The 14,054-nt window shown below is 40.8% G+C and overlaps 1 protein-coding gene across 8 annotated transcripts in view; it reads right to left on the bottom strand.

Annotated features, from left to right (window-relative positions):
* Positions 1-14,054, bottom strand: part of YAP1 (Yes1 associated transcriptional regulator) — a 148,612-nt gene that overhangs the window by 79,911 nt on the left and 54,647 nt on the right. For all 8 annotated transcript variants that reach the window (XM_017343710.3, XM_017343694.3, XM_017343684.3 and 5 more), the window contains exon 3: positions 2,937-3,052. In XM_017343710.3, the coding sequence (XP_017199199.1) occupies positions 2,937-3,052 (116 nt within the window). The remainder of the gene's footprint in view (positions 1-2,936; positions 3,053-14,054) is intronic.

Genomic DNA, 14,054 nt, shown 5'->3' with positions numbered 1-14,054 from the left:
GGCTTTTCCCACGCCTCCTCTGAACTCTCTACCCACAATCTTCTCTTCATACTTTCTTCCCCTCATTCCTAATTCTCCAGTCATACTTATTTTACTCCACTGAAACTGTTCCTGCCAAACCTGCCTCTTTATTAAATACAGCCCTCAGTCAGCATGCCTACCAATTTACATGCAGTACATAAAAACATGTCATATTTTATAAACGAGACAGTTATACTAAAACATAGTCATTCCAAGCTGATATATACATACTCTTTGACCTTAAACATAAATGAGCTGAAATTTTCTTTTCCTCAGGCCATTACCATCATACCATGTAACAGAAACAAATATCCAACCTTGATAGATGCAAAATGTCTAATCTTAGAAAATAAAGTTTAAATTAATGAGTTATAGGTATCAACTAAAATATTCATCAATATTTGCATAATGTTTTGCCTTTAAAATTTTTAGGATTTAAATGTAATGTCAGATACAAAACAATTCAGAGAATAAATGTTTTCCTATTTTATGAGTTAAAATGAAGATTTAATGAATTAATTTTTAAAAAGATTTTTTTATATCACTTACTTTGAAAGAGAGAAGGAGAGGGGAAAAAAACAGAGAGAGAGAGAGAGATCTTCCATCCGTTGGTTCATTCCCCAGATGGCCAGCACTGGGCCAAGCAGAAACTCTGGGGTCTCTCCCATGTTGGTGATAGGGGCCCAAGCACTTGAGCCATCTTCTGCTATTCTCCCAGGCCATTAGCAGTGAGTTGCATCAAAAGTGGAGCAACCAGGACATGAATTGGCACCCATATGGAATTGGTCAGTGTCACAGGCGGTGGTTTTACTGACTACACCACAATGCCAGCCCCATAATGAATTAATTTTTTTAAGAGTGTTTTAGTCAAGAAACTCTCCTGTCAACTAATTTTACCACCCTTCTCTCTGGCAACAGTCCTTTTCCAAAGGCTTACTAAAATCTATAGTGTTTTTTTTTTTTTTTTTTTTGACAGGTAGAGTTATAGACAGTGAGAGAAAGAGAGAGAGAGAGAGAGACAAAGAGAAAGGTCTTCCTTCCGTTGGTTCACTCCCCAAATGGCCGCCACAATCCGAAGCCAGAAGCCAGGTTCTTCCTCCTGGTATCCCATGCCAGTGCAGGGGCCCAAGCACTCTAGCCACCCTCCACTGCCCTCCTGGGCCACAGGAGAGAGCTGGACTGGAAGAGGGGCAACCGAGACTAGAACTCAGTGCCCATATGGAATGCCGGCACCACAGGCGCCAGCCCAATAAAATCTATAGTGTAGCTACTAATATTTTCTTTGTTAGTTTTTGGACAGGAAAGACAGATGAGCTTGAAGGGAAATGTCATCAGAGTTACTAAAGCTCCCATTTTTCTGTGCTGCCATCTGTGCCCTGATCCAGGACATGCAGAAGGCTGGTAAAGTGGGAAAGCAGAGGAGTTGTTAGAAATCCAACCCAAATGCTTCAATCCCTGATTCCAGGCATGAAGAAGGGTAACCTTCTCCTAATACGGCCTTGAATCACCGAAAGAAAAAAAGAGCCAGACAGAATCTAACTGACAAGGGAAAGGAAAGAAACTAAACTTTCACTTTAGTACCTATTCTATAATAGAAATATAATAAATGCATAATAGTTTTATACATATTATTTCTTTTAATATGTTCCTCTCTGTCATAAGGGACACTGTTCCTCCTTATTATGTAAATAAGGAAAACTTTAGATTCAAGTAAACTGCCAGATATGAGGCAAAAAAAAATATTTATATTCAGGTTTATCTTCCATGAAAGAGGTGGAGTTGTATGGAACCCATTTTGGATCTGGGAATAAGTTGTTCTCTGAGGTTTGTAAGTTACGGCTTTCCAGGCATTTTCAGGGTAGAATGAATATCTACTTTTAAAAGAACACCATAGCTTGGCTTTCCATCCAAACCACGGAAGGAAAAGGGAAATTTCAAATCAAACACAAGAAAGCAGCAGAATAAAACAAAAGCAAAGGGGCCAGTGCTGTGGCATAGTGGGTAAAGCCATCGCCTGCAGTGCTGGCATCTCAGATGGGAACCAGTTTGAGTCCCGGCTGCTCCACTTCCAATCTAGCTCCCTGCTAATGCATCTGGGAAAGCAGCGTAAGATAGCCCAAGTGCTTGGGCCCCTACATCTACATGGGAGAAACAGAAGAAGCTCATGGCTCCTGGCTTGGGATCAGCCCAGCTCCAGCTGTTGTGGCCATCTGGCAGTGAACCAGCAGATGAAGAACTCTCCCTCTCTCTTTCTGCCTCTGCCTCTCTGTAACTCTGCTTTCAAATACATTAATAAATCTTAAAAAAAAAAAAAAAAAAAAAGGCAAAACTAGAAATCCAAGATACTTCAGAACCAAAACTTGAAAAACAATCAGTTTAGGGGTCCGAACTGCGGCAAAGTAGGCTAAGCTTTTGCCTGCTGCGCCGGCATCCCATATTTGCACCAGTTCAAAGTCTTGGCTGCTCCTCTTCCAATCCAGCTCTCTGCTATGGTCGGCAAAAGCAGAAGATGACCCGAGTGTTTGGGCCCCTGAACCCACATGGGAAACTCGGAAGAAGCTCCTGGCTTTGGATCGGGCTGGCTCCGGCCACTGCCACCATTTGGAGAGTGAATCAGCAGATAGAAGACCTTTCTCTCTATATCTCCCTCTCTCTGTAACTCTACTTCTCAATTAAATAAATAAATAAATAAAATCTTAAAAAAATTGGTTTTCAGTTACTGGTCCTCTTATGCCTTAATAACTTAAACAAGGCTACAATATAGCATATGTTATTTTGAAATAAAATATCTCCTATGTGAAATTGGATAGAAAATTATCACTATTTCTCTAGTTGCCCTAAAAAGTATAATGACTGTTTTCCATAAAGCTTTATCAATGCATAAGCATCTGTGTGCTCTCATTACAGTGTCTCACCTGAGGCCGAGTTCATCATATTCTGTTGCACGGGTGGACTAGTGGGGGCTGTAACATTCATCTGAGAGAGCATGGCCTTCCTTGGGTCCTGCCATGTTGTTGTCTGATCGATGTGACTGAAACAAAATGATGCACTGCATTAGATAACAAATACCCAAATCTTAATAGGGTACATATGTGCAAAGGATGCGTTAAACAGCTCTACATAAACATAAAGTCTGTCACCTCACTGCATCCACCCTTCCTCTCCAGTATTTTTCACCACTAAGTCACTCAACTTTTACCTCTGAGACATAAAGTATAAGAACAGGATTTCAAAAAGTTATGTCTGGCATTTTAAGGGAAGGAAAACCATCTTCACCTAGTAGATGATTGTTACCCACTTCCAATTTAAAGATAAAATGTAGTTTTCAAGTTAATAATTTAAAACAGTAGTCATATGACTAAAACTCATGATCCACAAGGGAATCGCCCACTTTTTCCCTCTGAGTTAAGGCAAAAGAACATATTTTTTAAGCCTTAAATCCCCTTTTTCAGTAAAGATTTATTTATTTATTTATTAGATTTTAGTATATGTGCTGCCGAAGCGAGCACATTATTTATTAGATTGATTTATTTATTTGAAGGGCAGAGTCACAGAGAGGCAGAGGGGAGGAGGAAGGGAGGAAGGGGAGAGGGGGAGAGGGGGAGAGGGGGAGAGAGCGGGAGAGGAGGAGATAGGGGGAGGGGGAGATCTTCCATTCGTTGGTTCATTCCCCAGGTAGCCACAACGGCTGGAGCTGTGCCAATCCAAAGCCAGGAGCTTCTTCCCAGTCTCCCATGCGAGTGCAGGGGCCCAAGGACTTGGGCCATCTTTCATTGCTTTCCCAGGCTACAGCAGAGAGCTGGAATGGAAGTGGAGCAGCAGGGACTCAAACCTGCGCCATATGGGATGCTGGCACCGCAGGCAGCGGCTTTACCTGCTACACCAAAGCGCCAGCCCCAGATTTATTTATTTATTTGAGAGGCAGAGTTACAGACAGACAGAGGGAGAGACAAAGAGACAGGTCACTCCCCAAATGGCTGCAATGGCTGGAGTTGGGCCAATCAGAAGCCAGGAGCTTCCTCTGGGTCTCCCACAGGGGCGCAGGGGCCCTAGCACTTGGGCCATCTTCCACTGCTTTTCCAAGCCATCAGCAGGGAGCTACACTAGAAGTAGAGCAGCCCGGACTCAAACCAATGCCCATATGGGATGCCAGCACTGCAGGCAGTGGCCTAACCTACTACACCACAGTGAAAGCCTCCCATGAAATTCTTATTACAATATACAAGTATACTCAGAAGCCAAAAGAATTAAAAATTCCATCTGTAAGTTATTTTCTCCTGTGACCCAAATAACAAAATGTTCCTACACAAAGCCTTGCTGTAGAGTATTTTCTACATATTTTAAACTAATTGCATATAGATTTCATCATATATAAAAACAGAGATGAAAATAGCTAAAGATTCTATGAAACAAAGAGACAACAAAGTGGGCCAGCATTGTCACTCAGTGGGACAGGCCAACATCAATCATCACATAAAGTCCCAGCTACTCCATTTCTAATCCAGCTCCTTGCTAATGTGCCTAGGAAAGCAGGAGAAGATGTAACAAAGTACTAGAGCCCCTGCCACCCAATTTGGGAAACCAAGATGAAGCTCCTGGTTTTGGCCTGGTCCAAATCTTAAGACTTATTTATTTGAATGGTAGTTACAGTCAGACAGAGAGATCTACCATTTGCTGGTTCATTCCCAAAATGCTTGCAATGACTGGAGCTGGGCTGGTCCGAAGCCAGGAGCCAGGAGCTTCCTTCAGGTCCCCAATGTGGGTGCAGGGGCCCATGCACTTCAGTCATCTTCCACTGCTTTCTCAGGCCATAGCAGGGAACCAGATCATAAATGGAATAAGTGGTAGTTTCACCTGCTACACAAAAATGCTGGCCCCAATAAATCTTTTTTAAAAAATAAAATAAAATGATTCACCTTAAAGTGTACCTTCTCTTTAATATGACTTTTAGAACATGGATTATAAGTATTGTTACTATTCTTTTAAAATATTATCAATAACTGCATATAGACCTTTTTTTAAGATTTATTTGAAAGTCAGAGTTACACAGAAAGAGGGAGAGGCAGAGAGAAAGAGAGGTCTTTTTTTTTTTTTTTTTTTGACAGGCAGAGTGGACAGTGAGAGAGAGAGACAGAAAGGTCTTCCTTTTGCCGTTGGTTTACCCTCCAATGGCCGCTGCGGCCAGCGCATAGCGCTGATCCGAAGGCAGGAGCCAGGTACTTATCCTGGTCTCCCATGGGATGCAGGGCCCAAGTACTTGGGCCATCCTCCACCGCACTCCCTGGCCACAGAAGAGAGCTGGCCTGGAAGAGGGGCAACCAGGACAGAATCCGGCGCCCTGACCGGGACTAGAACCCGGTGTGCCGGCGCCGCAAGGCGGAGGATTAGCCTATTGAGCCACGGCGCCGGCTAAGAGAGGTCTTTGTAAATCTGTTGGTTTACTCCCCAATTGGCCGCAACGGCCGGAGCTGCGCCGATCCAAAGCCAGGAGCCAGGAGATTCCTCCACATCTCTCTCACAGGCACAGGGGCCCAAGGACTTGGGCCATAGCACAGAGCTGGATTGGAAGTGGAGCAGTCGGGTCTCAAACTGGCACCCATATGGGATGCCGGTACCGCAGGTAGCAGCCCCACCCACTACGCCACAGCCCCGGCCCCTAAATCATTATTTGTAATCATACTTATTATCAATCTTCTATTACTGAATTTTAGCTAGCTTTCACATTTTTGCTGTTAAAAATGATACTGAAGAGAACTCCGTACATAAGTACTTAGGCCATCTTCTGCTACTTTCGCAAGCCATTACCAGGGAGTAGAACTGGAAGTGGAATAGCTGAGTGCTCATATGAGATGCCAGGCTCACAGGCAGCAGCTTAACCTGTTGTGTAACAATGCTGGCCCTTAGGTGAATCATTTTTAAGAATATATGTGTGTATAGTACAAGTATATGGGATTAGACATCAAAATGTTGTAACAGGGATAGGTATTCGGCAAAGTAGTTAAAATGTTGTTTGGGACACCCAGGTCCCCTATCAGGAGTGGTTGTTTTGAGTCCTGGCTCTACTTAAAATTCCAGTGTCTTGCTAATGCACACCCTGCAAAGCAGCTCAAGTACTTGAGTCTCACAGTAGATCTGAATTGAGTTCCAGGCTCCTGGCCTCAGCTTGGGCCATCCCTGGCTATTGTGGGCATTTGGGGAGGGAACCAGATGATGAAAGAATTCTTTCTCTGTGTAAGTCTTTCTCTGCCTTTCAACAAAAGTGAAAGTCAATAAATTTAAAAAAAAAATTGGGGGCCAGCTCTATGGTTTAACAGGTAAAGACTCTGCCTGCAGTTCCAGCATCCCACATGGGTGTTGGTTCCAGAACCAGCTGCTCCACTTCCATTCCAGCTCTCTGCTATGGCCTCCTAGGAAAGCAGTAGAAGAAGGCCCAAGTGCTTGGGTACCTGTACCCACATGGGAGACTGGGAAGAAGCTCCTGGCTCCTAACTGGCCCAGCTACGGCCACTGTGGCCATTTGGGGAGTGAACCAGCAGGTGGAAGACACCCTCTCTCTCTGCCTCTGCCTCTCTGTAACTCTGCCTTTCAAATAATCTAAAAAAAGTTTTTTTTTTTTTTTAATTTTAAAGAAAAAAGAAAGGATCACGGACTCTGGCTAGAATGAGCCTTAACTACTGGACATAGAAGAACAGTTCTTTTAGCTCTTAGGCTTGCAGAAGAGAGAAGAAAATAAAAATGACTTGTATATTTAACAATACCTTGTCACCTGCAATGCTATTACAAACCAACTCTAAATGTTAAGATAAAATATTTATTTAGTTGAGTACATAATTTCTCAAGTGTTAACTTATCAGCACTGTTGTTTTTTTTTTTTTTTTTAACTAGATACATCTGCTTTTCAGCAGCAGCACTAGCATTTGCTCAGGTCTACACAATACAGTTAATGATTGGCTTGTGTTTTCAATAGATAAAGCCTTCATCAGCTTCAGTGAAAGTTACTCCTTTTGTAATCCTCTACATGAGGCACTGAACAAATCAGAGCATCAAACATTCTCTACACATTTAGTGCTTCTCATGCTTCCAGATATAAGCTATAGATAAATGGTAATTAACATATTCACACTCAAGGAAAGAAGCTTAAAGTCCCCAACACAACCCAAATTCAGAAAAATGTTTCCCACTGCCTGTAAGAATGCTAAAAACCAGGTAAGGAAATGGCCGGTGATTCACTATGACCAGCTTGGAAATTTCAATGGTGTGTGTCCCTGCCTGTCCCTCATCTCCAGTACTTTCTTCAAATTCTTGACATGTGGAGTGAGGGAGAAGAGAGAGGTGAAGTGGAACAAGTTCAGGATTCTGACTGCTGAAGTTTTTATAAATACTTAAAGCATATTTTCTCCTAAAATTAACCCATTATATAAACCGGTTAACATAATTTATGATATTCAATGCTTGAAACTACAGATGACATTAGCACTCCACCAGTGGGATTTAAGAAGACGTTATGATGACTAAATAGTCTCTACAAGAACCTTCTCAAATATTGTAGTCAATCTATAAATTTGTTCTTAAAGTGTCTTTCCCCTTTAAATAAATTAGAGTTTTGAATATAATGCATAGAGTTTAAATAATAATGCATAGAGTTTAAATAAATTAGAGTTTTGAATATAATGCATAAGAGCTTCAATGCTCTTAAAAGACTGTTTTGTTAAAACGTTACTAAAATATACAAACAGCAAAATTTCTCCTATTAAAAAGGCTGCTGAACCTCAGTAAATTTAGAACCTCAGCTGATGTTGCACTTCAGAAAAGATGCCATTAACTAAACTTCCAACTATAAAAGCATGCAACCATTTACATGCCAAAGGAAATGTGAAATAGAATTAACTTCAGAATTTTGTTTTTGGGCTGGCATTGTGGTATATTGGGTTAATTTATCACCTGCAACACCCACATCACAAACTAGTACTGGGTGCTTCACTTCCAATCCAGCTCCCTACAAGTGCATATGGGACAGCAGCAGAGGATGATCCAGCTACTTGGACCCCTGCCTCTAATGTAGGAGACCGGATGAAGCTCCTAGTTCCTGGCTTCAGTATGGCCCAGACTCAGCCGTTATTTGGGAAGAGAACCAGCAGATGAAAATCTTTTTGTCTCTTCCCCTCTTTCTATAAATAACCCTGCCTTTCCAGTAGGTAAATAAATATTTCTAAAAAAGAATTATTTTCATTTATTCTATAAGAAATGCTATTTTATCAATTGCAACAATATACACAGATATCTAACCTCTTTTATCACATAAATGAGCACTCCTATAAAAACATTTCATATCCCAAGAAATATTATTGCTAAGGCCAAATAAAGCAGGGTTGCCAGGCCCCTCTTTCCCAAATACCTGCATGGTACTTTTTCTCACCATCTTCCAGACTTTGCTCAAACGTTGTAATCTTAGTGAGGCCTTCCCTTCTTTATCATCTAGAATCCAGTCTACCTAAACTTCTTGCTCTCTTCTTTGTTTGATAACCCTTTGTTGTTATCTGACATGCAGCTTACATATTTGCCTGTTTCCTCCAATTAGAACACAAATTCCTGAGGCTGGCATTGTGGTACCGTGGGTAAAGTCACCACCTACAATGCTAACATTCCAAATAGGCACCAGTTCGAGTACTGGCTGCTCCACTTCTGACCCAGCTACTTGCTAATGACCTGGGAAAAGCAGCCGCAGATTACTCAAGTCCTTAGGCCCCTACCGCCCAATTGGGAGACCCAGATGAAGCTCCTGGCTTCAGCCTGGCCCAGCGCCAGCCATTGTGGCCATCTACGGAATTAAACAGTGGATGAAAGATCTAACTATTCCTTTCAAAAAAAATACAAATTTCGGGAAAACAGAGAATTTTGTTTGCTTTATTTAATGCTATCTTTGGTGAAGCCAGTCCTAGTTGTTGAGACCATTTGGGGAGTGAACCAGAATCTCTATCTCCATCACTTTTCCTTTCAAACAGATGAAAATAAATAAACAAACATTTAGAAATGTTTAAACAGATTAATATTCTCTTGTGTGATGTAAATCACATGAAACTCAGACCTGAGCCTTTGAAATGCAGAAGTTCTTACTTTAAAAAGAGTAACAAGATTGTTGTTACCATCATCAAATCACCAGGGAAACAGCAAGAACCTTACTGCTACCTGAAGTTACCACAGGGAGACACGGAAGATTATTTCCCCCAAACCAGAGTTCAAATAGGAAAGATGATAATGTGTCACTGTTTAACGAATCTCTTTTAACAGTTTAAAGAAATAATCACTTAAAAAATTTTAAAAGTTCTATAATTTGTTAAGATTAAGTGGTGTGCCAAGGCCAGATAATTAGAATGTAAGAGAGCTGGGATTTAAACTCGTAACTTATAAAAAACATAGACTTTCTACTACATCACTACTACTCGTTCTACTACATCAGCCATTCTATGCTGTGAGAGCATTTGGGGTACAGTTTATATTTCTTAAGACTAACCACTAAATGATCTATCACCTTTCCTCCTTCAACCTTTGCAACAATTAAATAGGAGACAGAAATCTCCCCTGCAACAACAATCAGAAAACTAAAAAACCCAGAATCACACATCTTTCATATCTTTCCAATTCAAATACAAAAGGAATAATGTAGGTAAGAGAAGTTCCCAGGGGCTGGCACTGTGGCATAGCAGGTAAGGCCACTGCCTGCAGTGCCGGCATCCCTTGTGAGCACCAGCTCAAGTCCCAGCTGCTCCACTGCTGATCCAGCTCTCTGCTGTGGCCTGGGAGGGCAGTGGAAGATGGCCCATATCCTTGGGCCCCTACACTCACATGGGAGACTTAGAGGCTCCTGGCTCCTGGCTTTGGATTGGCGCAGCTCCAGCTGTTGTGGCCAGTTGGGGAGTGAACCAGCAGATGGAGGACCTCTCTCTTTCTCTGCCTCTACTTCACTCTCTGTGTAACTCTTGACTTTCAAGTAAATAAATAAATCTTTAAAAAAAAAAAAAAAAGTTCCCAGGGCTTTTAGATGGGACCAATGATGAACAAGCATATCTTCCCATATGAATAAATCCTGGCTACAGGGGAATGTGTGTGTGGTTGGGAGGAGTCCTCTATGTGGATTCTGAAAGTCAAAGAAATGTCCTACCACAAGTCATATATCAGATACATGTGCTGCCGCATCTCTGAAATCCTGGGATTTACTGTACAGAACAAAGTGGCCAGCCTCTGGTCACTGCTCTCAGGATGATCTGGTTCCTCTGAGGAGATAATGATCACTGACGGTGAAAAGGGACCAGAAAAGCTCGTGTTGAGATGGTAACAAGCAGAAGATGGGCAAAATCAAGACTTCCTTACTTAAAATGCTTCTTATTTCTCAAATAAGGACAAACAGGAAAACCAAAGAACTGCTAGTGAGTTATACAATCAGGATTAAACACATCTTTTAGTTTCTTGATCAGTGGTCTTTTCAGCCCATATTACTGCCTCCAAATAGAAAAGATTTTATAAAATGATAATCTGTTACTCTGACAAACCAGAATTTTACAGGGTATATAATTATAAAAAAGAACCCTTTTAAATACTTTCTTTTTTCATAACATCAACTATTAATACTAATCCAGAGCTGGCAAATGAACTGTTATTGGAACAGAAAATTATCTTGTTTTTCAGTATTTAAAAATTTTTTTTTATTTATTTGAAAGGCAGATTTACAGAGAAGGAGAAAAAGAGAGGGACTGATCTGCCATCCGATGGTTCACTCCCCAAATGGCCGCAACTGCCAGGGCTGGGCAAAAGTTAGGAGGCAGGAGCTTCTTCTGGGTCATCCACATGAGTGCAGGGGCTCAAGGACTTGTGCCATCCTCTGCTGCCTTCCCAGGCACAGGGAGCTGGATAGGAAATGAAGCAGTCAGGACACGAACTGGCACTCATATGGTATACTGGCACTGCAAACACTGGCTTTAACAGCTACACACAGCACCAGCCTTGAAACTTATCTTTATTATATAAAATACAGTCATCACAGAACATTAAAGATTAGATTAAGTGATAGAGATAAACCAATTATGGAAGTATTATGATTACTGTACTCCTTGACTTTTTTTCTTATTTTTTTTTTTTTTTTTTTTTTTGGATAGGCAGAGTTAGAGAGAGAGACAGAAAGAGACAGAGACAAAGGTCTTCCTTCCGTTGGTTCACCCCTCATAAGGCCGCTACAGCCGGCGTGCTGCGACAATCCGAAGCCAGGAGCCAGGTGCTTCCTCCTGGTCTCCCTCGCGGGTGCAGGGGCCCAAGCACTTGGGCCATCCTCCACTGCCTTCCTGGGCCACAGCAGAGAGCTGGACTGGAAGAGGAGCAACTGGGACAGAACCGGTGCTCCAACTGGGACCAGAACCCAGGGTGCCGGTGACGCAGGCGGAGGATTAGCCTAGTGAGCCACGGTGCCGGCCCTTAATTTTTATTTATTTGAAAGGTAGACAGAGCTCTTTCGTTGACTGGTTCACTCCCTCAAATGCCCACAACAGTTAGGATTGGGCCAATCAAAGTTATAAGTCCAGAACTCAATCCAGGTCTTCCACTTGGGTAGCAGGAACCCAAGTTCCAGAGTCAATACCATGCTGCCCTCCCAACCTCAGCCCAATCCTTGTCAAGGTACACATTAGAAAGAAGCTGGAATCAAGAAAAATAAATCAAAGGGATGCAAATTGGAAAGGAGGAAGTCAAAGTGTCCCTATCTGCAGATGGCACGATTCTATACATAGGAGAACCAAAAGACTCCACTAAGATAACATTGGAACTCATAAGAGTTTGATAAACTTGCAGGATATAAAATGAACACATAAAAATCAACAGGTTTTGTATACATAAACAATGTCATAGCTGAGAAAGAACTCCTATGATCAATCCCATTCACAATACCTACAAAAAAAATTAAATTCCTTGGAATATGTTTCACCAAGGGGATGAAAGATCTCCATGATGAAAATTATAAAACATTAAAGAAAGAAACAGAAGACATAAAAAAATTGAAAAACCTTCTATGTTTGTGTATTGGAAGAATTAATATCATCAAAATGTCCATACTACACAAAGCAATTTACAGATTCAGTGCACCAAAGACATTCTACTCAGATCTAGAAAAAACAATGCTAAAATTCATATAGAAACACAAGAGACACTAAACAGCTAAAGCAATCTTAAACAATAAAAGCAAAGTCAAGACATCACAATACCAGACTTCAAGACATGCTATGGGGCAGTTATAATCAAAACAGCCTGGTACTGGCACAAAAATAGATATGCAGACCAATGGAACAGAATAGAAATTCTAGAAATCAACCCTTGCATCTACAACCAACAAATCTTTGACAAAGGAGCTAAAATCAATCCCTAGAAGAAGGACAGTCTCATTAACAAATGGTGCTGGGAAAATCTGGATTGCCACAAGCTGAAGTATGAAACAAATCCCTACCTTACGTCTTATACAAAAATCAACTTACAATGGATCAACGATCTAAACCTAAGACATGAAACCATCAAATTACTCTAAGAGAATGTTGGGAAAACTCTGCAAGACATTGGCAAAGGCAAAGACTTCTTGGAATAGACCCCAAAAGCACAAGGAATCAAAACCAAAATTGACAAATAGGATTACGTCAACTGAGAAGCTTCTACACTGGAAAGGAAACACTTAGCAAAGTGAAGAGGCAACTGACAGAATGGGAGAAAATATTTGCAGACTATGAAACTGATAAAGGATTAATATCCAGAGTCTATAAAGAACTGAAGAAACTTAACAAAACAAACAATCCAGTTAAGAAATGGGCAAAGGACTTGAACAGGCATTTTTCAAGAAAGGAAATTCAAATGGCCAACAGGCTAAATGAAAAAAATGCTCAGGATCACCAGCCATCAGAGAAATGTAAATCAAAACCACAAAGAGGTTTCACCTCACCCCAGGTAGAATGTCTCTGATACAGAAATGAACAAACAATAAATGCTGGTAAGGATATGGGGGAAAAGGTAATCTAATCTACTGTTGGTAGGAATGTAAAGTATTACAGCCATTGCGGAAGATAGTATGGAGATAACTCAGAAAGCTGAAAATAGATATACCATAGGACCTAGCAATCCCACTCCTGGGAATTTACCCAAATGAAATGAAATCAGCATATGAAAGAATTATCTGTACCTCCATATTTACTGCAGCTCAATTCACAATAGCTAAGATACAGAATTAACTCAGATGTCCATCAACTGATGACTGCATAAAGAAATTGTGGTAGACAGAGTGGAATACTACTCAGACGTAAAAAAGGAATTAAATCCTTTTGCCAACAAAATAGATGCAACTGGGAGCCACTATGCTTAGTGAAATAAGCCAGTCCCACAAAGACAAATACCAAATGTTCTCCCTGATCTACAGTATATATCAAATGTTTACCTTTAAAATAAAGAAAAAAATGATAAAACGGTGGTTTGAACGTTTAAACACTTAGTTTCATGTGCTAGGAATAAGATTTCTGGCACTGGTTTAAATTAGGATTCAGATATGATATCCTGCAGGCTGCTCCTCCATCTAGTTTTTTTTCTTGCTAATACTGTACTATCAAGTCCCCTATAAAATACTAGGTTCAAAGACTTCCACAAAAACATCTCAGAATCTATACTTCATGACTCTGCCTCTTGTTTACTTCAATGGTATATAAACAAGTAAGGGTTTTAAGATGAGGAGTGAACTTAGACAACATACTTGCTTAAGGAAAAAAATCCTTTGTGTAAATCAAGTGTTGTCAGCTATATAAACTGACTACGAATCTTTGATTCTTTTGAAATATCTACTATACTTCTTGAGGCTACAAGTTTTCCTTAATCTTTTCCCCAATCATTCCACAAATTTCCACTTAACCATTTAAAGACCAAGATGATTTCTTTTAAACGCTTGCTCTATAGAAAAGTAAAAGTAAAGCAAATGTATATTAAAATCATAACTCTCTATCAATGACAATCTTGATTATATT

Source organism: Oryctolagus cuniculus, chromosome 1 (assembly GCF_964237555.1).
Source record: "Oryctolagus cuniculus chromosome 1, mOryCun1.1, whole genome shotgun sequence".
Lineage (NCBI taxonomy): Eukaryota > Metazoa > Chordata > Mammalia > Lagomorpha > Leporidae > Oryctolagus > Oryctolagus cuniculus.
This window is presented reverse-complemented; position numbering and strand designations above follow the sequence as displayed.